At 30.0% G+C, this 27,911-nt stretch overlaps 1 protein-coding gene across 1 annotated transcript; it reads right to left on the bottom strand.

The window, feature by feature from the left end:
- Positions 1-9,356: 9,356 nt before the first annotated feature.
- LOC139498838 (uncharacterized) lies at positions 9,357-27,770 on the bottom strand. Its single transcript, XM_071287411.1, has 12 exons — positions 27,650-27,770; positions 23,891-25,308; positions 20,438-20,575; positions 18,624-18,827; positions 17,854-17,955; positions 16,227-16,337; positions 15,709-15,890; positions 14,038-14,183; positions 12,337-12,382; positions 11,230-11,416; positions 10,315-10,441; positions 9,357-9,862 (listed from the first exon to the last, which is right to left on the bottom strand). Exons 2-12 carry the CDS (start codon positions 25,218-25,220, stop codon positions 9,811-9,813), a joined length of 2,625 nt encoding a protein of 874 aa, XP_071143512.1. The 5' UTR covers positions 25,221-25,308; positions 27,650-27,770; the 3' UTR covers positions 9,357-9,810.
- Positions 27,771-27,911: the final 141 nt, after the last annotated feature.

Genomic DNA, 27,911 nt, shown 5'->3' with positions numbered 1-27,911 from the left:
GGGGGATGGGAGTTCGAGCCCCCCATTCAATGCATTTGAATGAAGACATATATCTGATATACACATCAAATAAATTGGTTAATACACATTTCCAGTTTAGCCTTAAATGCATCTGTCACAACCTTCATCCCCACTAACAATTTGCATCTGTGTCCCCACTTGTTTTATGAATATAAATATAAATGTCTATAAGTAACCTAATATTGCATTGAACGGTCGGTATATTTTACGCTCTCACCATACTAGTATTTAGTATATAAGTAACTGGAGGACTTTTTATGTGTAGGCCTCAGAACACAATTATTCTTCCCCTTAGCTACAATGCATTTTTAGTTTAATTCAAATTGATTTAAAAAATTTGCACAGCTACAAACATGAAATAAATTTAACTGCTTATAAACCATTATTATTCTAATAAAATATGCTTGTCCCAGGACAATCCATCAGACTGAGTGCTTTTTCTTTTGAGGATCCTATTATCATGCTAATGGTAGGATTTGAATCTTGAATAAATGACGAAGACTGATTTCTACCCTACTTTCATTTTGGCCAAATCACTACTTTCACTTTCAACAATAATTTTTTTCCACATGTTTTACTGATTTCAATATATATGCAACTGATAGGACCACTTAAATAGTAAACACTTCAAAGAAAACAGTAGACAGATTACTTGGGAAGAAATACCCCATATAATAATTGGGAACTGTATTCCTAGACCATGAACAAAGGGAATTAATTGTGATCTGAGGCCTATTATAATATTTAGTCAGTTGAGCCATTTTATGTATAAACAAATTTATATCATATCGATTATATCGTTCCAGTGTTAAATTGGCTTATCAAACATTTGACATAATAAACCTTATTCTATTTAACACGATATTTACAGCCTTGCATACTCTGTTTTAAAATTTTCTTGTATAATATAGTGCACCTAAAACAGTTTTCGCTTTTAACATGTTTAAAAAACACATAATTTTTATTGCATTATAACTATTCATATGATGTAATTTTTTTTTTGTGGACATAAAATCACTTGAGCATGTTGAGACTTTAAATAGATGTGATTTAAATTTAAAACATTTTTAGGTTATAAACTTCTATATAGTTAGACGCACCATTGAAATTGAAACCTATTTTTTTTTTAGGTTATTAACTTATATAGTTAGACGCACCATTGAAATTTAAACCTTATTTTTAGGTTATTAACTTCTATATAGTTATAGTGTCATCAGACAAACTTGCTAACCTTTATTTAAAAAATGCGTTTTTATCAATATGTAAGGGTTGTTCATTTCTGTATTCTTTAATGTATTATGTAATCTTTTTTTAATCTTTTCGTAAGATTTTATCAACTATTTTTTGGGACCATAATTCTCTGCTTTTTTTTTCTTGTCCATTATTCTCCTGTCTGTTACCTTCTATTATCTATTTTCTAAACATAAATTAATGTATTTTTGTCTTTGTGTAGAACTTAAAAAAAATGTTTTGCACTAAAGCTTTTTTTTTTTTTCATGGTTTTGTTTGTTAGATGTATTTTGTGTATGCTTATATTCTTTGTCTCAAACTTATTGTTCAGAGTTTATATGACAATAAATATTTTAATTTGAAAAACTAAAAATTTATATAACACGATAAACTGTTAATATGCACTGTAATGTCCAATCTGCTTATGTAATATTTATAATTGTTTGTATTACATTGACATGATAAGATATTTGATGTAATAACACTTATCAGGTTAGACAGAATTTTTTTTCTCCTACAAAACATTTCTCCTCACTGGTGTACACATTCATTGTGTGAATTTTATAATGATGTATTTTCCGTATGCACATACATGAAGATCACTAGTCACAATTTGTTCTATTGTTGTAGTTTTTTTTTTAAATAGATGTGCAACTTAAATAGATAAATCTTTCTGGAGATAATACATTTCTCTATAAACAATGTTGTTTTAGAAATTATTAGTATATTTTTAGTGGAGAGAAATTAGATTTTTTTCAAATTTGTAACATCCCCAATTCTGGGTTGCTTGATTTGATAAGAATTGCTTATTTATTAAGTTCAAACCATGCAAACATAACTGAAAAAGGAGAGATGCAACGCTGTCAAAATATTTGTCTCTGAACTTGATATGCATCTGTCACAACCTTCACACCACTGACAATTTGCATCTGTGTTATGAATATAAATATAAATATCTATAAGTAACCTAATATTGCATATACACGGTCGGTATATTTTACGCTCTCACCATATTAATTATATAAGTAACTGGAGGACTTTTTATGTTTAATATTTAGTCAGTGGAGCGATTTTATGCATATATATCATATAGCCATCCTATTACGAGGAACCATTTGTGCAATGCTCTATAGACGGTTGTTTGAAATTCGTTCGTTCGTTTTATATTTTTCAATTGATCGCTTCAATTATACCATTGATATCATCTGCCTTTTATTTGCTGTTTCATTCCGTTTACCAAGTTTCTACTTTTGTTAACATGCAAATAGCTTGCATACAAGTTAGTTATATATAGTTAGACGCATCATTGAAATTGAAACCTTTTTTAGGTGTTTTTTTAAACTTCTATATAGTTAGACGCACCATTAAAATTTAAACCTTTTTTAGGTTATTAATTTCTATATAGTTATAGTGCCATTAGACAAACTTGCTAACCTGTATTTTAAAAAATGCGTTTTTGTCAATATGTTATATAATCTTTTTTTAATCTTCATATTTTTACACATTTTTATCTTTTCGTAAGATTTTAGCATCTGATTATTAACTATTTTTTGGGACCATCATTCTATGCTTTTTCTTTCTTGTTCATTATTTTTTTATCTGTTACACACTTTTATCTATTTTCTACACATAAATTTATGTATTTTTGTCTTTGTGTAGAGCTTAAAAAAACCTGTTTTGCACTTAAAATTTATATAACACGATAAACTGTTAATATGCACTGTAATGTGCAATCTGCTTATGTAATATTTATAATTGTTCGTATTACATTGACATGATAAGATATTTGATGTAATCACACATATCAAATTAGACAGAATTTTTTTTCTCCCGCAAAACATTTCTCCTCACTTTTGTACACATTCATTGTGTGAATCTTATAATGATGTATTTACCATTTTTCTATAAACTGTTGGGAAATTGAATATTAGTTTTGAGATTTATAAGAGCAATGTCATAAATATTTGACTGAGACATAAAAAGTTATATAGACAATAACTGTTTAGTGTCTTTAAATATCAGCTGTATTTGTACGAGGCTAGGAAACAAGGCGTATGCGAGCTTTTAGCGAGCTACTACACCTGTTTCGAGCCGAGTACAAATACGACACTAAACAGTTATTGTCTTTATCCTGCAATTAATTCTGTATATTGTTTGTGTTTTGAAAGACACAAAAACTAACATATTTAGCATTTATTTTCGATTTGTAATCCCTTGAGGCCAGCGTAGTAATATAAAAATCACACATTACGCTGAAAACGGGTTCGCAAAAAAGAATCTCGAATGGTCAATAATAATACATTGCTCAGGTTGAATAATTATCTATTTTAACATAACAACTAATTTCAACAGTAAAAAAAAATAACAAAACATTGTCAAATTTGAAACAGAAGTGTACGAGTTGTCCTACGCTTCAGACTTGACATTCACTAAACATGCATGCTGAAATTGACATGGTTGATTTTGTAACACAGTCATACACATTCAAATTTTGAAATCGACAATTGCCAGCCCATCGTCATTGGAATGCAACTGGAATACACATTCTGAGGTCACACAGGTTCAAATAATACTCAGTCCGGCAGTGGGCAGAGCTTTAAAGCGATATCTGTATAGTATACAGATACAGCATAGTGATATCTGTAGAGCTGTATCTGTATAGTAGGACACCCAATTGCAGGATAAATAGTATTTTCCGTATGCACATACATGAAGAGCACTAGTAACTGTTCTATTGTTGTAGTTTTTTTTTTTAAATAGACGTGCAACTTAAATAGATAAATCTTTCTGGAGATAATACACTTCTATACAAACAAATGTTTTCAGAAATGTATCAATATATTTTAGTGGAAATAAATTATAGTTTTTGTAAATTTGTAACATCCCCAATTCTTGATTGCTTGATTTGCTTAGAATTGTTAATTTATTTAGTTCAAACCATGCAAACAATCTTAAGAAAAGGTCAACTAAGATGATTATTTAAGGTGGTACCTAACACTACAGGGAGATAACTCTGTAAAATCAGCTAAACGTTTTAATTACGTTGTGTTGTAAAGGGAATAATAAGCTTCTGAAAGATTAAAATTAGAGTTTGTCAAACTGCTATATAACCAGTGTAATTTTTCTGACAAAACAGTTGGTTCAAAATTTTTGAAATTTTTATATTTTTGTTAAAGGGTCAAAGTAAATACTTTGTCAAAATTTTATCAAAATTAAACGAGCCAAATTAATTTTAGTGAAAGTGTTAGGTACCACCTTAACAGCAAACATAACTGAAAAAGGGAGAGATGCAACACTATCAAAATATTTTTCTCTGAACTTACTAAATTAATAAGCTATTATAATTCAGTGGGAGTGTGGAGATAAAACAGTTTAGTTCTGACAAAAACTTGTAGAGATACAAAATGTAGTCCAGAAGATCAGTAAAAACATTGGGATGATGATCAAAGCCAGACATGATTCTGGCATTAATAAAAACTGAAAATTATAAATTTGAAACACTAACTCCCAAAGTTTAAAAAAAATCGGAATCAGACAATAGACAAAACGAAAAGTGGATTACCGCTTTAAAGCAGAAGAATATCATGTCTGCGATGAAAGCCCCATATGTGGCATGGTTGTAGTTATGGGAGTTTCATATGATTAGCTATGGCCCCATCAATATGGCAGCTGTACTAAAGAAATTCGACATCATAGATCACTGACAAGGGCCACAGAGTCCCCCTCTACACAATTAAAAGCATTTTACTGACATTACAAATTAATACAACACTTTTAATATTGTACTGGAAAGAGGATTAACTGTATAGGTATACACAAATTCAAAGATGTTCTATATTTATGAAAATTATTCCAAGACTGATATCTAGAATGTATTTCAATATACATTTTACAAAAGAAAGTATCTGGAAAATCTATACCAAAACTTGCTAACCCTTACCTAAAACCTCAGGATAACAAAGAGTTTGTATTAAGACATTCCATAAAATAAAAAAAATGCCAGAAATAAAAACAATAAATATTTTTTTACACTTTATTTAAAGTCATTCAAAAACAGCAGTCTTTTTTTCTCTAGAGGTATGAAGCAGTAGACATAACAGAAAAGTTGGAAATATTTCCTTTGAATCCAGAAGATATCCGGTAGTCACAAATTTTACTATGGTAAACTCATCATCACACATTTCTTACGTTCATGGTAGTCACATATTTTAAAAAATTTTCACTAAGATAAACTCATAATCACATATTTTTGATATGGTAATAAAAATTCTTTTCTTTGGTAATCACAATTTTTCAATATGGCAATTCTACTGTAAATTCGGAGAGTATTGCGATGTTATATTTTTGTGAAAAATGTGACAGGGTAATAATCGCAAAAGTTTAAACATCACATTTTGAAATTCTTTTAATATATGAATTAAACAGGGTTTTTCTAAATATCGCAAAGATAACAATCGCATTTTAGTCCCAAATGTCAAAATCACAATAATAAATGCACGCAATAATTTCTAAATTTATAGTATTTTTTACTTTGGTAAGCACATAGTTTTAATCCTTTATTGCTTATTTATTAAATCTCATTATTACTATAAAATTACCATGATCACATTTTTATACATGTTCTATCTCTCTATATGATAATCTCATATTTGATTTTATTATCACAAAGTCAAACATTTTTACCATGTTTTAATCAATTAAACAATTAAATTTAGTTGTAAATCTGAGTGTATATAACTGTGCCCTAAGATGATGTTCAATATTGATATAAATATTTCATAATTCAGTACATAATAAAAAAATACTAAATCATGTCATTGGACATTCTGTGAATATAAAATCAGTGATTTTACTGGTAATATATTAGTGAAAATGTTTCTCAAAATCAGTCTCATTGCGTTTTTTTTTTCTGGAAAAATGAAAATTAGTGAATGTTCTTGTTTATAAGTATCTCAAAAATCAAATTTCAAAGTGTGAAGAATAAATTAATTTCCCCTTTAGAATGTGGTGAACAAAATAATAAAATTCTTAAAAATCAAAGCTGATATTTTCAAACTTTATCAAATGTTTGGACAGAGTAACAGGAAAATATTCTGAAAGAATGTTTAAAATGAATCTACAAAAAGGATAAATGGTGAAAAAAAGTCATGAGTCTTCATATTACAAGCATAAATTTAGAATTAAAGTTCAGTTACAAAAAATATTGAAAATTTGCAAAATATGAGAAATTGCCTTTCTCAAAAACAATATGGCACCTTAAAAATCTTTTGCACAAGCAATTTTTGAAATGTAAAAATATAGTAAAGAAGTAGACAAGCACAATAACACATAACAGTTGAGCAAACAATTTTTAACTACTTGTTTTGTCATTAAAAAAACATTTTTGGCATTTGCCGCACTGCAGTTTGGCAGCAGGTTTGCAATCAACAAACAAAAAGCTTAATAAGATGCTCAACATGTATAAAGTTTCCTTCATCGATTTTCTCTTCATAATATATGAAATATACTATATATTATAAAATATGTACATAAATACACAGTGTTAATCATCTAAAAAGATCAGTGAGTGTTATTCAATAACTACTAATATTAAATGCTATAATTAATTTTTCATGTGACCATCTATTCAATGCAAGCAAAGAATTTCATACGGACATTTTGAATTAACAAAAAACCTACAAGGCAAAATAATACATCAATAAATGCACTGGTCAATGAGCAACAACAATACTTTGTTTCCTTCATCGATGACAAGATCAGTGAGCATAACTAGCAAATAATCTCCCTTTAACTAAGTTTGATGTTTCATGCTTATGAATTGTCTCCCCTTGGTTGAAATTACATAAATTAAACATAAGGCTAATAATTGATTGTTGCATAAAACATTTACTAACTGAAATGCATGTAAAGTAAAAAATATAATATTTATTCGATATATACAGGTAATATACTGTTACAATAAAAATGTTGTTCAAAATCATGCACCTATTTGGAAAGAGTGGTGGCAGAACCTTTATTTTTATGTCTCGATTAGACCTTTGTTTCTGTTACGGGATTTGGTATTCAAATTAAACTGTAAAGAGTAATCATATTTTGCACAAAATGTTGTGGCGGAATGCTTTCCTGATATCTTTCTTCTGATGAATTGCAAAAAATCTTTCCTGTTTGTGTGACATCATCAGGCAAAGTCATCAAAGAGTTGACATCATAAGGGCATGTCAACAATAAAAAATATAAAAAAATAAAACCACAAAAGGTTATTTAAATATATCAGTTGTAAAAAAATTCAACAAACTAAAAATTACACAAATTGTTTTAAAGATTGCTTGTTTCAGGCAGATATTCTGATATAAGGGAGGCAACTCTATGAATTAGAAATCATTTTCATTGGCCAGTTTTGTCATTTATTTGAGTGAAAAACTTAGAATACATATAAGAATCATTGACAAAAACATACAGGTAATTTATCCTAAGGTTACTCCTCAAGTTTGGACATTTTATATTGCACTAAGAACCATAAAACTAGAAAGGAATTAAATTTCTGTTGAATCATTATTATTTGTGGAATATCATTTTTTGAGGATTTTCTGGCAACAAGTTATAACCACAAATGAAAATGTTCAAAAGTATAAATTTTCTATAGGCCTGTAAAACCAGAAAATCAAATACAAAAAAAAAAGAAATATAATCATTCATAACAATTTACAATTTATATTTATAAAATATGTATATAATTAACAAAAAAATCAACAAAATAATAGTACCTGTACTGAAAATAAGATATAAAAATCTAATAAAATAATTGCAAAAACAATTTTCTCATAGATTAATGGTTCACAACCTTTAAATAAAATCATTTATTTTATAGCAATGTGTTGATAAAATTTAAGATTTCTTAATTCAAATATAGTATTTATGTTCAAAATAAGTAATTTTACACATTTTGTCATAATTTGAATATTATAGGGTTATTGCTTGAATATTGGGGAATATTGTCCCGAGTAGAATTTTATATTGCATGAGCTTGCGAGTGCAATATATGTTCTACGAGGGACAATATTCCCCAATATTCATGCAATAATCGTTTTATTGTATAGCAATATAATATTTGAAACAAAAATTGGTTTAAACTAAGATTTTGTCATTGATGACTTCATGAATTTTGAAGATTTATTGCACTAGTGCAATATTATAATTTATTGCACGCTAACTTTTGGTTACTTTCTGTGGGAAATATTATATTGCTATGCAATAATATTGTATATGTGATAATAAAAAAAATAATATGAGGAAGATAGGGCTATGATAAAACCAAACGATAAAAAAAAGATAGACAACTTAATGTACAAAAAAAAAATTGACTGCAAATTTTCAGTTAATCATAACTTAAAATTTAAATGTTTGATTTTCCAACCTACTTTGTATAATTCTTCCATTCATTTCAGATCCAAGAATTTGTAATTTAAGATTACACTTTATGAATATAAACATAGATTATATGTATGAATATACTATGAAACATAATTAGTATAACAAGTAAAACATAAATGGATTATACATTGTTCTATGTAAAAAAAAAAATGTTAAATGCTGCTACATAAATCCCATTTTCTTTTAAATAAATCTCCCTTCTTGAATAAGGTAAAAAAAACCATTTTATTTCAAAACAAATATTTGCACAGAACAAAGTATATACACCATAAATTATATACATAGTATATCATTAACAAAAAAAGTTACAAAATCTAATCAACTAAAAAAATAACAATTTTTTAAGAAACATAAATGAAATGTTCTGTCATGGGAGAAAAAAGAGGAATGTTAATTGTTATATATATATATATCATAAACAATAAAATAAACTATGAATACAAAACAAAATATATATTGATAAAAAAAGTAGGAATGGTATACATGAGCTTGACGATAAAATTGTAAGAAAGATTTCATATTCTTTAATCAATGGCCTTGAAAACTTGTTGTTTATATTGTTTCAATTTGAGAAAAAAATTCTAGATTTTGAAAAAAATCATCCATAATCCTTTGACATCAGTTTTCTTCAGTTATTCAAGTTCTTTCAAAAAATAAAGTAACGCTTTGATCCTTTGGATTCATTATTGCTTCATGCTCTTACATAAAAGAAATCTGGTCAATAGGAACCAGTTAGCAGGAATGCAAATAAAGATTTATGGAACAGGGATTCAGTTTAACAAGTTATCATTGTACAAGTGTTAGACTTTCTAATCAATCCCAGTCAAAAGGAACCAGTTAACAGGAATGCAAATAAAGATTTATGAAACAGGGATTCAGTTTAACAATTTATCATTGTAAAAGTGTTAGACTTTCTAATCAATCCCAGTCAAAAGGAACCAGTTAGCAGGAATGCAAATAAAGATTTATGGAACAGGGATTCAGTTTAACAAGTTATCATTGTAAAAGTATTAGACTTTCTAATCAATCCCAGTCAAAAGGAACCAGTTAACATGAAAACACACACAGATTTGTGGTACAGGGATCCAGCTCAACAAGATGTCAATCAACAAACAAGAATTACACTTCTTAATCAACCTTGATCCATCTCTGTATTGATTTGGACAGCGCTTCGACCCATCTACAAGAAAACAAACACATTTGTATTACAAATTTGTAAATAAGCAAAAATTCTCTGAATCCAATAAAAACAGTCATTAAAAGATCTTTAAAGAAACTGTGATTTAAAGATTTTTTGGCGAAAGTATGAGTTGTTAACCCATCTGTTTTCTTGGTTTTCTTTATATACAAATTGTTAATCAACCTTTGAACTTCTTCACTATTTTTAGTTCAAAATCTGTAGCCAAATGTTTTGCTTGGAACTATGACAACATTCATGCTAAAATCTTATATCTTGTTGTGTTATTAAATGTCATGTTTGACCAGCAACTCATTTCACAAAAAAAATCTTCAGAAAAATCCTTGCAAGACATGAACATTTCAGTATAACTTCAGATAAATTCTTGTCGTAAGTTTTTTTGTGAAAAGACTATGACTGGTATACATTTAGTATCTACTTTAATTGATATTTACCTGTTTTTGTCAGTTTCATTGTCAGCAGCAAAAGTAAACGGTTTCATTTGAGGTTCTGGTGGTTTTAATGTGAAGGAAAACTTCTTTGATGAATCATGTAATGTGTATCCATGGAGATGAGCCATTCCTAAAAATATTAAAACATTAATAATCAACACCAACCTACAAATTAACATATTTAATTTTTATACAATTCACAAATTTTTCTTTATTATTATATCTGATTACATAATTGTTTGCATGTATTTTTGAGACTGAACTTTTGATTTGCACAAAACTTACATAGCAGACAACAATGCCCTGAAATGGAATGTAGAATTGCTATGACCCTAGATCTCTCACATGACTTTTATCCCAGGCTCCACAATAAAAAAAAAAACAAGTTGAGCTGTGAGTTAATATTATATCCCCACGTCAAGTGTTTGGTAATCACTGGCTTAGACTTGGGATCACTGCAGAACCCCTGTTGAAAGTTTTACTTGAATAATAAAGAAGTATGTGAAATTTTAATAGAAGGGCACATTTGGCCTGTTGTTCAGATCAGATTTTGGTACTACACATGTATCAAACTTCGGGGAACCAGTACGCTCTAATATGTAATAAAAGGTATGTTGATTCTTTCAGCACAAGTCAGGATAAGGTACAGTTTTGACATAAAATAACTGCCTCTTTATTCGAACTTAAGACAATGTAGCAATAAATGATTGAAATTGCAGAATTTAACATAGAAAGAAATGGGGCTATGAATTAGTGGTTTTATACTTATCAGCGGGACAGACAGAGGGCCGATGGACAGACGGACGCAGAGACCAGAAAACATAATGCCCCTCTACTATCATGGTTGGGGCATAATTATAGAGCAACTGAGCAGGGTGGGAAAGGTGAAGGGATGCAATAATTAATACATCTTCTTACCTTGAGCCCTTGGTGAATACATATTTTTATAATAATATATACAAGCATCTTTTAAGACACAATATCTTTTCTGCCAAGTCTTGGTAGCTCTAGCACACTTCATTAAAGATCCTGAACACTCAGGTTTTCTCACTTCAAGGGCAGGTAACCCAACATTATGGCTTGTGACATCCATCCAAGACTCTTTCTGAAATAAAAATTTTTAGAATTATAAAAGCCACTATATTGAATGCATAAATATTTTGTAACTTCAACAGTGATATTGTTTGCCTTTAATTACAGCCGAAATTCGGCTTTTTCCCCTAGAGAAAAGCCCAATTACTACAAAAATGGCTTAAAATTCCTCCCAAAAAGTTTTACATTTTCCCAAAACAGTGATGGCATTGGTAGTAATGTTTGTAAATATCGTATTCATGTTATTATTTTGATATTAGAAAGCACTTTTGAGATCCAGTTTTCTGATCAGAATCATCATGGTGTTTGTAACACATGTGGTATTCAAAGAATTAGGTACCCTCATTGTTTATGTTTCTTTCCCCTCTCCCAACAGTACCTTTCAGGTTGAAAATGTCTGACAATTAAAATATACATGAAAACACAGTGCAAAAAAGACAGCAAAGGTCAGCAAAAAATCGGAGATGTGTTAAGTATAACATATACAAGTTTCGCAATTTCAATAAAAAATATGCATTTTTCCCCAAAAAAAAAACGGTAGAGGTAGTTTTGAAAAAAGACAACAATATCACTGTTCAATTAGGACAATAAAACTGTATTTCAGTTTGATTCGTAAAGCTGAGTCAAACAAGACTTAAAAAGCCAGTATTCATGAATAATCTGATATTGATGTGATTTTACTACATGTACAAGTATGTTATTGTTCTTAGATGTTGTTGGTTGCAGGTTTTTGAAATCTCTGTGTTAAATATATTCACTATTTATCTATATAATCAAAAGTTTGGTATCCAACAAATAATAATAAATCCATTGTATTCTTCACACCTACAATGTACTTTTATTCATTTATATCAAAGAATTTTATCTTTGCAGTGATGAAATAACTGCAAAGAATATTTTGTAATTTTGTAAAAAAAAGTAACTCATCCCTACCCTTTTCTTAGATGCCATTGATGCTTCATTCATTGCTCCAACCCATCTAGAAAATAAAACAGAAACATATAGACAACAATCAAATGGCATTTAGGAGATTTATTGAGGTAAACCTCAACACCATAACTAAAATAGATTGAAAGAATTTATACCTCCTTCATTGTTTGTTGTAAATATCCCTTCAGCTCTTTTAAGGTAAAAATTAGCATTATTGAATAACTGAACATAATGGACTAATTTGAAATGTTCTCTATAATCTTAAGTAATTGCTATTCAGACAGTTGTCAAGCTGGTCTTCTCTTAAGGATGTACTTAGGTGAGGTTAGGTGAAAATTAATAAATTAAGAAGTTAAAATTGATACTATAAGCCGGTAGAGCATCAATTAAGGATAAAAATAAGCTAAAAATATTGATAAGTCATGGACCTCCTTTTCGAGATATTTGAGATTTAAAATAGGGCGGGAAAAGGCTGACTCAGACTTTTACCTTATATTTGCATTGGTATTATTAGGTCTCAAAACAAAAGAAAGAAAATTAAGAATCTTCTAAAATTTTGGTAAATGACCTTTCATGAGCTATTAAGTCTTGTATGAAAAAAAAATGGGTGTTATGGGGCAAAATATTTTACATTGTATTGTATGGAAAAACACCAAGGAGTCTGAACATTTGACACAAATTCCAAAACCTCACCTAAGTACATCTTTAATATGACAGTGATAACTTATTCAGATGATATTGATGGGTGTACATTTGACAATATCCCATCAAAATAGACTAAAATAATCAAGGTCAAATATTCTGACAAATTTCTGGAATTTTGCAGCTTATAGTAAATTTTATGCCCTACTATAATTCCATTATTTGGAAAGTTTTTTTAGCATTGGTCAACTTCACAGAAATCTTTTTTTAGTGAATATTTTGTACTGAGCATGATAAAATAGTTCAGTCTGTGGTGTATGGGAGATAACTGTTGGTAATAATTTCAAATGAAAGGCAAAGACTCAGGTTCAATCCACCATTTTCTACATTTGAAAATGCCTGTACCAAGTCAGGAATATGACAGTTCTTGTCCATTCGTTTTTGATGCATTTTGTTATTTGATTTTGCCATGTGATTATGGACTTTCCGAATTGATTTTCCTCTGAGTTCAGTATTTTTGTGATTTTACTTTTTATGTAAAAACAAGTAAAAATTTAATGAAAATTCCATGTTTTTGCAACATTCTGACTAATGATTTTGACTATGTGTAAGTAAGAATGTACAACATTGGATATATTTGTTTTATGTCTCAGATAAATGTTAAGCTTACATAAGTGCAAAGCATAACTCAGTGATACATGCATTAATTATCACTTGATTTTAGATAAAACTATGTTCAATTTCATAAGTAATTCTTGTCACAATACATGTCTGCAGTCAAAAAAGAAATAATAACAATCAATCAGACTTGTTAAAGCATGGCAATCTTTAACATTAATAAAAAAAAATCTAAATCATAGTTATTTCCCCTTTACCACAAAGGCTACACAAGTGGATCTGATGGAGGAGAAAAAAAAGATACCAGATCTCAGCTACTATGAAATTACAGAGATTATCTTTTAAGAAAAAATTAAGGGACATAATTATTCCAGTGTTATTTTCATTTTCAGTTCCTACTTGGGATTTTCCTAGATAAGCTGCAAATTATTTTGACTGACTGACCTGGCCATATCTTCTCTGTTCTCTACACTGAAATAATATGTCTTTGCTCCATATTTCTCAGCTTTAAAACAGAACTCTTTACTGCTGTCTTGATGACGAGAAACTGTGTAGTTCAACATTGGTATAGCACCAAGAGGGTCTGCATCCTGCAAAAAAATATATATATCCTGTAATTATTAATGAATTCAAAGCTAAAGGTGACCATTGTCTCTGTGTTGAGACGCTGTGAAATTTGACATTGTTTTTCCCGCCAAAAGGGTATGATTCTTCTAAGTTTAAAAAACAAATAAACTATTTAATAAAATCCTCAAGTAAATATCTGATAAAGAGAAATAATTGTGTGGTAATGTGTTGATTGAATGTTTAACATGAAGAAATTATGCCTAAAACATTGTAAAATTGAGAATGGAAATGGGGAATGTGTCAAAGAGACAACAACCCGACCAAATAAAAAAACAACAGCAGAAGGTCACCAACAGGTCTTCAATGTAGGGAGAAATTCCCGCACCCGGAGGCGTCCTTCAGCTGGCCCCTAAACAAATATATACTAGTTCAGTGATAATGAACGCCATACTAATTTCCAAATTGTACACAAGAAACTAAAATTAAAATAATACAAGACTAACAAAGGCCATAGGCTCCTGACTTGGGACAGGCGCAAAAATGCGGCGGGGTTAAACATGTTTGTGAGATCTCAACCCTCCCCCTATACCTCTAACCAATGTAGAAAAGTAAACGCATAACAATACGCACATTAAAATTGTGCATGAGTTTCATCAGTTATGTATTCTGTGTGTTGAATTTTAACCCTATATTTTTTTGATTTAAAAGAAATATGTTTTTGAAACAAAAGTAAGTTATAGATGTCCCTATTTTATCAAACTTATTTTAAGACTGATATCACAAAAATGATGTCTGCTGACATACAAAACTCATGGGCTTACTGTAAATTAAAGTCATAAGAAACGAGTGACCGGTGAAAAATAAAGTTCTTCCAATTCTTGAACCAATGCAACTTAGTCTTCTGTGAACGAATTTATAATTTTTTTTGCGTAAATTTGGTATAACGGTCATTTTTTTTTTTTATCGGTCAGAGTTGTTGTGAAAATATGGCAGGTAATTAAAGTTCGTGTTTTGAAGCCGAAGTTTAACGATGTCCCCTGTTTGTCAACAATCGACAAAAAATCAACAAAAAAGCACAGAAATTGAGCATGTGTTTAACATGTAAATTCAGATAATAGTTTATTTTAAGGACATCCATGCGTATTGTGATCACCGGATTTTTACGAGATGGGTCACACTGAGGTCACATACAGAAAATATGTCGGGGGAATTGCTGCAATTAAAATAAAGTAAACTTCTTCTAAATATGAATAAATTAAAGAATTTTCATCAGAAAAAAGTATATGTACATAAGTTTTATAATGAAAACTATCCATTGAGTTATAAAAAAACATATACATTATTTTTTTTTGATTTGAGGTTTCATATGACTTTAACAATTAACATATCCATTATTAATTTTAATGCAAAATATTTTTTCCTTCATCTGTTGTTTTGCTGACTTCATTTTTTTTTTTTTCTAAAGGTGCAAAATTAGCAATGAAATATAAATGGTCATTTTGAAGCTTTTTTTTTTTATTATAAATAAAAAAGAGTTTCATTCCTTACCCCTTGGTGTTTATAGTAGTACAAACAATTGTCCTGCCTCATTACACAGTATCGTCTTTTCCAGGATCGAAGGAATGTTGAATCTTTTTGTTTATACAAGTAACCAGATATCACTGGTTTCTGTAAATCTCTGATATAGTGAATATCTGCATTCGCTACCTCTATCTGCAATGTCTTAGTACCTGAAATGTAACATGAGATATGATTGGCTAAGTTGTTAATACAGATACCCTGATTGGTTGCTTAGGATGTAAATGTTTCTGAAAACAATATATGTGCAATTGCAAATTCATTCTTCAAGACTTTACCGTGATCTACAGTTTTAAAATTAAATCACAATTTCTGATGAAATTATTAACAATGTTAACTTAAAATCTTTTGAATTTCAGGCAATTCTGATTGATTGATTTAAATAATACACTGTCTGCTTTTTTTTCCATCATGTGTATATTAGAGTACAGCCATATCATGTCACAGACTGTTACAGAAAAATGGCCAGGCTAATAAATAATACCTACTCTGTTGTGTAAGGGAGATAATCCTGTCATGGGTTGCTTCTAGAACTGACACACCATTTACCATTAGTAAAATCTGACCTTCCTTGACACCTGCTCTAAATGCTGGACTTTCTGAGAAAAAAAAAACATATAAATTTATGTAAAATCAAACCAAAATAAACAGGAATTGATAAGGTCATAAAAAGTCTTAAAGATAAAAGATATTTCGGTAATTTTATTCAAACTTTTGACACCAGGCTGGAAATGATGCACACGTGCTATAAATGACAACTTCTTAAAAATATATTCGAAATAACTATAGAAAATACAACATGACAATGGAAATAAACTAAGAGCCGTGGTGTAGTGGTTAGTGCATCGGACTACTAACACAAAGGTTCCTGGTTCGATTCCCGTTCAGGATGAAAATTTCAGGAACTCAATTTTCGGCTCTCCCTTGACACCATTTGCCAGTAATGTCTTGAGGAAACGATGATAGTCCGTCGGAAGGGGACGATAAATGACTGACCCTTGTTAAGAGAGAACCATATCTCTTGCACGTTAAAGACACCCTTGTAGATTTCGAAAAGGAGCAGGCTAATGCCACTACAAGGCAGCACTCACACCCGCAAAGTGGAAAGGGATTAATATAAGTTGTAAAACTTGTTTCCCATTCCACTATAAATAAATATGTTTAAACTAAACTAAGAATATAATCTCAAAGCATTTGCCTCTGTTTATAATCAGCATATTACAAAAATACTAGCCCCTTCATCATTATTGAAAACCAAATTATATGTTTAAACAAGATTCGAATATAATGTCTTCATGTTCACCAGACATTTCATTTTTTTATAATTCCAAAGTTGTTTCTTATCTTTTGAATTGGTCTTTTTTATGTGATAGTTTCTCTAATTTTTGTGTTATTTTCACATTTCTTGAGCAGTGTAAGAAAAATATTTCTTGTCACTCTTGAAAAAAATCTGTTCTCAACTTATGATTGGTCGAAATTTAATTATGACATATATTTTCTTGATTTCTTCTGAATTTCCTATTTTGTGTCATGAAAAAAGGCGGCCATGTCTAATGACATCATAAATAAGAGCACAACTTTCTTCAAATCTTTAAAAAGGAAGGATCAAAATTATTAGTGAAACAGATTCAACCACTATAACTCGTGTATTACAATATTTCCTTACTCTAAACATTTCAATTTTAATTATTTTAAACTCTCAGCTGGCCTTGCACTTTAAACATTAAAATTTAACTCAAGTCTCAAGTGTAGAAAATCGTAACACACTATTTGCAGTGGTGAAATCTATATTTCTCTAATTCAAACCTCATTCCTTCATTATGAAATACTCATATGATATTACCAGGCCATGAGCTACAGGACTGAATTAACAACTACTGTGGATTCATTTATTTTCGTGGGTATCAATTTTCGTGGATTGCTGAAAACTTGCATTGTCGTGGATATTGGATTTCGTGGTTTTGTCAGTCTCTGTATACAAAGCCTATTGAAAAGATGATATTCGTTGAACATTTGACTTTGTGGTTCCACTGTACTCACGAAATCCACGAAAATTGGTATCCAACGAATAAAAATGAATCCACAGTAGGTTCTTATATCTATATTTCCCCTTACCTGGATCCACTCCGGAGACTATAACAGGATGTGTATCTAGAATATGTAATCCAAAACCATTCTCTTGAGATTTCTTCTCCAATGTTACTATTCTTTCATTGTCTGAAATAATACAGATATCATAAGGTTAAATAATAGTTTTGTAGATAAAAACAAACAATGAATAAATTAAACGCTTATTTTTTTTTTTTTATAGCATAATTCAAATTCAAATTTATAGTGATTTGTTACTGTGTTGAATGTTATAAAGTAGACAAATATTTTATAATGTTCATCTGACCTTAGTACAATTGAGGCACTTTCAACAATAAATCAATTTCTTATTAACATGCAATTTTTTTTGGCTTTAAAATCATCAACGTTTGGGATTTTTTCTTTTCCATCTAATTTTTCCACATTTTTTTCTTCAAATTTTCTATCTATTCATTACAATTCTTTCAATTTTCAAAACAATAAATAATATATAGATATTGGTTTTCCTAAACACATTTGCACTGAACAAAACATAATTAGGCCACAATTAAAAATATTTTGGTTTGCCCAAACCCTACCCAATGGTTGAGACAGTGGGTAGGTAGGTATGCATTTTCTTTTTTTTTTCAAAAAAAGAAATTGAAGTATCGGGTGTTTATTAGTCTTCATACCTATCTGATTAAAAAAAACTTCTTCAAATCAGGACAATTAAAGAATTTTAGTAGGCAGCTTTTTTCTGAGTAGGTAGGGTTTGGGCAAACAAACCTATTCTTTTTTATGGCCTTATAACTACATACCAAATACTCTACAAGACATCCGTTCATATTCCTGTTGACTGTTTTTTCTTTGGATAAAACATTTACGTCTAGTTTGGAAACTCCGTTTAAATTCACTCTCTGAGGCTGTGGTAGTCGTAGAATCAGATCGCTTATGATGTGGCTTAATCCCATTAGATGTCCCATTCATGATTCTTGGTGATATGTTATCAACAAAAACATCATCTGGAATAGAAAAAAAACAATATGAATATCTCTGCAAGTATTTAATGAGACCACAATTAAAAATATTTTGGTTTGCCCAAACCCTACCCAAGGTTGAGACAGGGGGTAGGTAGGCATTTTTTTTTTTTTTTTTTAAGAAATTTACGTATCAGATGTTTATTAATCTTCTTGCCTATCTGATTAAAAAAAAGACTTCTTCAAATCAGGACAATAAAAGAATTTGAGTAGGCAGCTTTTTTCTGGGTAGGTAAGGTTTGGGCAAACAAACCTCTTCTTTTTTATGGCCTGATTATGGTTCTGCAAACATTGGAAGTTTCTGAGCTTCAGACGAAACACAGCAAAGAAGTTTCTTAGAATTTGAAAAACCATTTAGATTAAACATAAAGTGAAGTGGTATGATTGTCATTCAGACAACAGTATGTGTATTGCTATTTTTTTACAATAGATATTCATTTACAATGTATAATATGTATATGTATATATACATGGTATATATGCCAAAAAAATTATTACAATTTTACTTCTTTCTAACTCTGAGAAATTTTTTTTAACTGTTGTTTCTGTTTTGTCTTCTCGAATAAAAATATTTTCTATCATGTCTATATTCCAAAGTTTAATGTATATATGATTTAAGAGAAAATGACAGAAAATAGTCAGCATCGTTGTCCTATATCATGTATATGGTTGTTCATATACAGTACTTATTCTTGTCAGCAATATGTCATACCAAATCTTTCTTTTTTCTTAACAAAAATCTCAATGCATTGATATTATTCTAAATAGAAAAGTACACCTACCCATTGCTACTGCTTCTTACATTTTGTCCAAAGTAACACATACATGACAAAAACAAATTAATTGTACAAATAGTCATTTTACACTTTTAATTGACAATTTACCACATAAACACCTTTTAGACAAATTATCTTGTTTATCTATCAATTAAAACACCATATCTCTGGTAGAACCAGTATTACTTAGTAATGATGTAGGTAATTTAACCATTCTCTATTCTAATTTAATAGGTAATTTATTACTGACATTTTATACCCTGCAGGAAAACAGATTTATATGTGAATGATGGGAAGATAATAATGGCTTAATGCTTATTGAGGATTTGGGACTTCTGAAATTTCCCAGGGCTGGAAAAAAATGCATTGAACTCCAAAAACATCCTTCAAATAGTAAATATTATGTTTAACTGATTTAATTTATGATTTTCAATTAATTTATTATATCTAGTAAATGCGCTTTAATTTAATAATGGTTAAAAATACAACCTTCTTCCGGATTATAAAAAAAAATCATACAGGCTTTTACCATTTGCAAATTATGATGTGTACAACACAATAGTCATGCATGCCTTTTGCACATCATAGAATGATTATTAATCAATTGTGAAGGATTAACATAAGTTAATACAAATATATATTTTTCAATAAGTTTTGTGTTGGTTCATTCATCTGACCCATTCACCACTGTATAAAGCCAATTTTCATATTTTTGATGGGTTTATGAAATACAATGTATATCCAGCTGGAGACCATTTATTTTGAACCCAGTGCTACCCTTCTACAGGCTGTAGCTATGAGTCTTATGGGTCTACAAACCTGATCTCCTGCCATCTACCATGTCCTCTCCATTCTGATTGTCCTCGTCAACTTCATCAATGGATTCCTGCATTACAGGGTGAGGTGTGTCGTCAACACAGATCCAACAGGAATTTCTGAAACTCTCATTGTAAATACCTGAAATGATCAGGTAATTTTAAAACATTTTTAAGCATATAAATAACATTAAAGATTTTAATTTGGCCACCCTCCCTCTAAGTCTCAGTCACTCAACATTCACCTAATAGCAGTGGTCAATAACATAGATGCCAACCCCCTTTTGACACAATCAGTAACAAACTATCAAATTTTCCGTATTTTTGAAAAGTTTACAGTAATCATTTATAAACGTGCATTTACCAATCAAAATTACTGACGAGTGGTTGCAAAGTGATGTACACTAAAATTTGTCATTTAACATGTTGTCTGTAGTATGTATTCCATTCATTAATTGTTCAGATGTTCTCGACTCAAACATTTTTGTTTTGTCAAGGAGAAGTAGAGAAAGGGAAAAAGCTACTTAATAAAATGCAAGTTTGACTCTTCGGAAGTCAATTAGTTACCCAACAATAGGTTGATAACTCCCGAGAAACCGGAAGCATTAGATTGGCGTTTCCTAAATACTGGACCCGGACGGAAAAGTAATGATAAAAATCCGCGTTTTACAAAATTGAACATCGATGATTGGGAATCCGTAACTATTCGACTTTGACCGTAATAGCGTAGTTTATATCGCAAAATCGGAAAAACTACGGAAAAATCGTAATAGTTGGCATCTATGCAATATAGAAATTTTCATATGTGGGACCCCACTGACTGCCTAAGAGAGGGCCCATTCCAGTCTGGCTTCAGTATCTCTATACAATCAACCAAACTTTTCCGACATAAAAGGTGGGCCAACACGTGTAAGCAGTTTTAAAACATATTATTATATATCCAAATCTGAAATATTTCACCAGTTTATTTCATAATACATCTTACCCAATTTGTACATACATTCCAAATAATTAATACCCTATAATAGCTATTTATTATATGAAGACATGCCTTATTACACATGTAACACCCTGTTTATGACTTTAATTATCATCTAATATATCTAATAATTCCTATACATTTGTTTATAAGAGACGATGTACATGTATGAATGTGTGGCACAAGCCACAATCATGACAATCATTATAAATATATATATACATACATTTGTCATGTTTGTAGTAAATGGAAGGTTAAAAAAATCAGTTTCAAAAAGATTTTTTTTTAAAAGCTCATGAAATATATATACATCATTGTACATTGCAAATATAGAATTTTCCCATTTGTCCTAGGTTCAATAATATTATTATTAAGAATCTGCTGTCAACTTTAGCAAAATTTTTTGTTCTAAATGGAAAATTGGGCAACATAGAGATCCCTTGTATTTTAATGCAATGATAGATAGTTAATATGATAATAGGGTGTGGTAACTAATATAGGTAAAATTCATCCAGTACAAAAACAAACTTTTTTAACATCTATTCAACATGTATTAAATTATATATAAGTAAATTCCACTTCCTTGTCAACTATGTAAACACAACAAAGTAAGAAATGTTTCAAATTAAATAGTGATTACTTATCCATGCAAATTGATAAATCTGATAATTAACATAATAAACAGTTTCATCAAATTTATCCCCCGCTTTATTTAATAAAGAAATAGTTGGGTCAACATGCATACCACATCTTACCATGCTTACCTGGCTTAATATATTACTGCTTCCCAGGGATGATTCCAGGTGTTTTCAAATGGGTCCCTTGAACATCAAATTGGGAATTTTTATTCTAATTGGGAATTTTTTAAGCATAAAATCTAAGACGAAATAACATTATTTTCCTGTAAAAACGGAAAATGTATATTATTAAGTTTAACCTGTACACTAATGTTCATGTAAGTTGTAACATTTTGAATAATTCTTGATGGGCTACTGTTATTACATGAATATCATTGAACATGATGTACTAGTCTATCAACTTAGCTATAGTTACCTAAGCATATTACAAAAACATATCTTTCAGCTAACATAAACCACTGAAAAAAATCATTTATCGGGTATTTTTCAACAGCAGGTCATCTCTATAAATTTACCTTGATTCAAATGGATTTCAAATTGAACTGGTCAATTGTCGAATTCAGAAAAGCAATTACAAAAGTTCATATACTTAATTGATAAGATATTTAAGCATTGAACCAGTTTTCTTTAAAATTATTTGGATCATCTTCAAATCTTTTGAAATAGTTCCATTATAATGACATCGTATTTCATGAATGGATCATCAACATTATTTTCAAAAAACGCTCAAACTTTTGTCTTTTGAGGAAATAATTTCTTTTACAAAACAAGTTTTCATCATATTATATATCCAGCTCTGCTGGGCAATCTGCTTTTACGAGATCAGCGCCCATTAAACTTTATCCATCAATGTTATATTAAAATTTGAATTTGCTCTCTGCCGAGGTCTGCTTTGACACCCATTTTTATCAACCTGCTGGGTGATCTGCTTTTACAAGATCGAATACTCCCATAACATATTAATCAATTGAATTCGGCTGCTAAAATTGTTTGCCACATGTTGACATAATTAAATCGTTGTTAATAAAATGCGATCGTATACAGCATTCTTATCCAGATTTTAAAACATTTTGACAACAAACTATGAAAAATTATAGTTGCCTTAATCGGTGAACAAACTTTTCCGAAAATATCGATTTTATTTTATTTTCCTGAATTGGGAATTAATTTTCATGTACAATTTTTTGGGGCCGCTGGCCTGTTTAAGGGCCGCTAAGCGGCCCTAAACTATATAGTGGAATCATCCCTGCTTCCTTAATACAATGTAATAAACTAAGATTTATAAATAAGATAGATATACATGATATATATACATGTATTGTAAGTAACCTAATTCTTGTGTAAAAATTAATTTTACCAAACTTTTGTTTTCATAATAATACTGTACATGTACTTGTAATTCATGTAATTATATGTGTGGACATGGTGTATATCATACAAAGAAACAACAAACAAATATTTCATGAAATACATGATATTTCAAGTACATACTATTTTGATCTGAGCGTCACTGATGAGTCTTAATCTCTCTTATGTAGACGAAATGCGTGTCTGAGTATATTAAATTAAAATCCTGGTACCTTTGATAACTATATACATGTATATATACCATGCACATTATTTATGCAGTCATTTAAGTGGAATAAAAAATGTACAGGTACATGTAGCTAAACGTACATGTACACAAGTCACAAGAGCATCTTTTCTATAAGTGTAATTATCTAAAAAAAATAATCAAACTTTACTCTTTTCTAAAATCAACAGATGATCAATGAAAATCTGAATTCCTAAATAAAATTAAAATTGGAAAATATTTTAAATGGTTGCTATGGTAACTTACCTGTATCTTCATCAGAAGAATCTTCGGAGTTCTGATCATCATCCATATCTTTATGAGATTTCTGACGTCTGACTTTTGGCTTTTTTACTTCCTTGATTGAACTTCCCTTATCAATTGAACTTTCACTGATAACTTTATTGTGTTTACCAACATCACCACTTGACTCTCGACTCCCCGACAATTTGTTGACATTTTCCGTTAGCTTAGGAATCTCTTCAGGTAAGTTGGACGATTTATATCCACTACTTCTGCGAACATTTTTGTCATCATCATCATCACTGATTTCCTTTAGAAATCCAAACACATCACTGACAATTTGTGTAGTTCCTCGTCTAGGACTTGGTATTGTAACAGATTTTGGACGAAGTCTGACTACTTCTTCCTCATCTTCAGCATTATTATTGCAACCATTATTGAGAACTAGGTCATTTCTCACTGTATTTTCCAAAGTCTCCTTACTCAAATTTTCTCTCATAACCTCTGTTTCTGAATGCACTTTGACAGGTACGCCATTTTCCTCAACTTTATTTTTGCTAATTTCATTAACTTTATTTTCAATTTTTTCAACAATATTATTTTCATCAACATTTTTTGCATTTTTTTCATTCATATCATCAACTTTAATTTCATTGTTTTCATTAATTTGATTTGTGTCAACTTCATCAACTTGATTTTTGATATGCACTGCCTTTTTTTCTCCATTTGTTAATGCTGTTGCCATGACTGCATTATCATCTATTGATGTTGATGATAGCCTATCACAACCTTCAACTTGTGACCTTTCAACTGATGACCTAATGTCTCCACAACCAGAATCACAATCATCATTTTTTGTCACAACCAAATTATTTTGTGAGCAATTACAATTTTGATCAGGATTATTATCTCCCTTAGATTGTTTTTCTTCAGAGTTATCTCCCTCTAATTTAAAATCTGTAATGTTTATTTCAGTGGAGCCATTCTCTTGCTCATTGATAATTATTTCTGAGTTTTTATCAAATGATTTGTTCAACAAATTTTCCATGTCTACGATTTCAGACGATTCTAAAGCAAGATTACAGTTTTCATCCTCTTGATTACATTTCAGGTTACCATGGCAACCAAATTCATCATTTTCTACAATGTGTCCATTGATACTCTCTCTATAATAAATGTTGTGATGAACTTTTGGGGTTATTCCAGTCTCACTTACAGCTCTCCTCATACAAGGAGTTATGATAGGCGTGGTATGTTCCGGTATCGCGTATTCGGCAGATTCCAGAAAATCAAATGCTTCATTAATACATAATGTTGTCCTCTGCCCAGGTCTATTATGTTGAATTGGTTCCATTTTAATAGTTATCACATGTAACAAAAAGTCATGATCATTTGATTTTTATTTTACCATGTTACTGATTTCATCTCGGAAATTTCCACATCTAAAATCAAAATAACAAAACAAAATTGAATTACTGTTATTGAAAAAAGTTTCGCAGATTCTATAAAAGATTTATTTGTAAGTAGACTAATTGCCAAAGCAAGAATGTGAATACATTTGAGAATACCAAAATTTAACATTTTTTAAATTGAGGCTGTAATGGCCATTTCACAATTTTTCAGGCTAGCACATAAATTCTCATGTGATTTTGAAAAAAAAACCAAACATATTTTCATCATTTTCTTTGTCATCAATGGTCATTACAAATTTGCAATTTAAAAAAAAAATATTTTGTAGTTGATATAGTTGACCAGTAGATTTTTTTTTTTTTATCTCTGTTCATTTTTCTTGACTCCAGGTGATTTAGACATATATATATTGTCTATTGCTGGAGACGTGTTTACCTCTAATTATCTATTTGTGTTGCTGTATTGCTGCCTTAGTAGATAGATAGATAGTTTATTCTCATAAAACCATGCAAGTACAAAGGTTACAGAGAAGTTAAAAAAAAATAGTAGATCAGTTACATGAAACATCTTTGAGGATTTATATATATACATGTAGGAAGATTATTTACAGCAATAATCAAATAGTTCATTTAATTACCATGTTTAAAACTCTTTAAAATGGAAATATGACATGTATGAAATGGCAATATGATGCTGGACAGTTGTTTCATCTCAAACAACCAGTTAAACAATGTTAAATGCATGTTCAGAGGCAAAAAATCTATGACATGTTTTTTTATTTTTTATTTTTAACAGCACTAGGTATATACATGTACCTCTGCTGATTGACTTTTAGCCCCCAAGGGTATCATCAAATCAGTAGTTAGTTTTTCGGTCATGTCGGTACTGACATGATTTTTAACAAACATTTCTAAAATTGTCTTTTTTAATTTTTTACTTTTAAAGAAACTGAGGTTTCAACTCTCTCAGTCAAAGTTGACTATAGGTGGATTTGGCTATTTTTAGATACCTTTGGTCATCAGTCATTCAGTATAACTCGTAAATAACATGAATAAATGTCAAAAGTCCAAACAGATTCTCAGGTAAAGCGGAACAGATTTCCAAATAGTAATCATTAAGGTGTATGTAGATAATTAAGGGATTCTCTGGCCGGTAGTCCTATAATATAAGACTCTGAAGGTTCATATCATTTACATTCAAAGTTTGAGGTTCAACATTGATAGTAAAAAAAATATCCAATAAAAAACGTTGAATGTAAATGATATAAACCTTCAGAGTCTTATATTATAGGACTACTCTGGCCGGATGCATGTTTTAAAGAGAAAATAACTCAAGACACATCATCTTAAGAGGGACAAGGTTATATGGCCACCAGTGGAAGTTCTGGAAAGAAACTCAAGCTCTATACAGGGGTCGAAATTAGCGCTGGTCCGAGACCAGTAGAAATTGCGTTGGACCAGTAGATTTTGTTAGCTGGTGGTCCGGCAGACCAGTAGAAATTTGTTGATAAAAATCCCTGACTGCATTAATCATGGTTTGTTTACAAAAAAAATTACCTGCGAAATCAATTATACGGTATTTGGTATACTAATTGAGTACATGTAGTATACATAACAATTGATCAAGTTAATTTTATATCTCAGGTAAGCTTCCTTCACAACAACACAAACTACAGAAATTTTTGAAAGGATTTAAATCCCCGGACAAAACAAATAAAATAAGAGACATTCAAAAGGAAGATAGGAATAGTTTTATGAAATTGACAAAAAGAAATGTGAATATCAAAAATCCTGGGGGGAAAATTGTGAATGGTTAAATCATATAGTGGATTGCAATGTAATGAATTTTGTAAAATGTGAAAAATTTGCAATGAAAGACCTAGATAAGAAATTTATTTTTATAACGGGATCTTCAAATTTTAAGTTATACTGGACTTGCTCTTGAACAATCAGAACAGCCCAAAAAAAGTACGGGAATGAAGGATAGCAAAGCAGTTTTTGTCTAACATATATGTAAAAGAAAACATGAAAATTAAAGAAAACTTCTATCATTTATAAAATTTAGTGTTTAATTAGCAAATGAATGACATTTTTTGCAGGACCAGTTGATTTTGAGCCGGACCAGTAGATTTTTCAGTCCACTGGTCCGGCTGGCCAGTACACAAAAAAGCTTTAATTCGACCCCTGTCTATATACTACATAAATGAGTAAATTGTGAGAAGTTAAAGATATCCAATTTCAAAAGCAGAACTCATCCACACTGACCACAGACACTTGTTTACACATGAATCATGATGAAATCCTTGGAAATTTGCCATCTTGTCAGTCCTATACTGTTCAGGCTTTCTTGTTAACTAGAATACCTATAACTTACCATTATAAAGTTCTTAATTAAGCCTGTATATATTCTAGATAACCAGCATTATTTCTTGTTGTGGTTTATTCTCATTAGCAGAGATCAACTTCCTTGTTCAAAAAGAGGCTTAAGGGATCCTGACATTTTCAATATATTTTACTGTAAAAAAATAATGATTTGTTGCCAAATTGTTAGAAATTAACTTAAATTTGAAAAGCTAACATTATATTTTCTAATTATTTCGTAAAATAATAGACATTGTTCTTTTAAAATTTAGGTA

Source organism: Mytilus edulis, chromosome 12, assembly GCF_963676685.1.
Source record: "Mytilus edulis chromosome 12, xbMytEdul2.2, whole genome shotgun sequence".
In the NCBI taxonomy this organism is placed as follows: Eukaryota; Metazoa; Mollusca; class Bivalvia; order Mytilida; family Mytilidae; genus Mytilus; species Mytilus edulis.
This window is presented reverse-complemented; position numbering and strand designations above follow the sequence as displayed.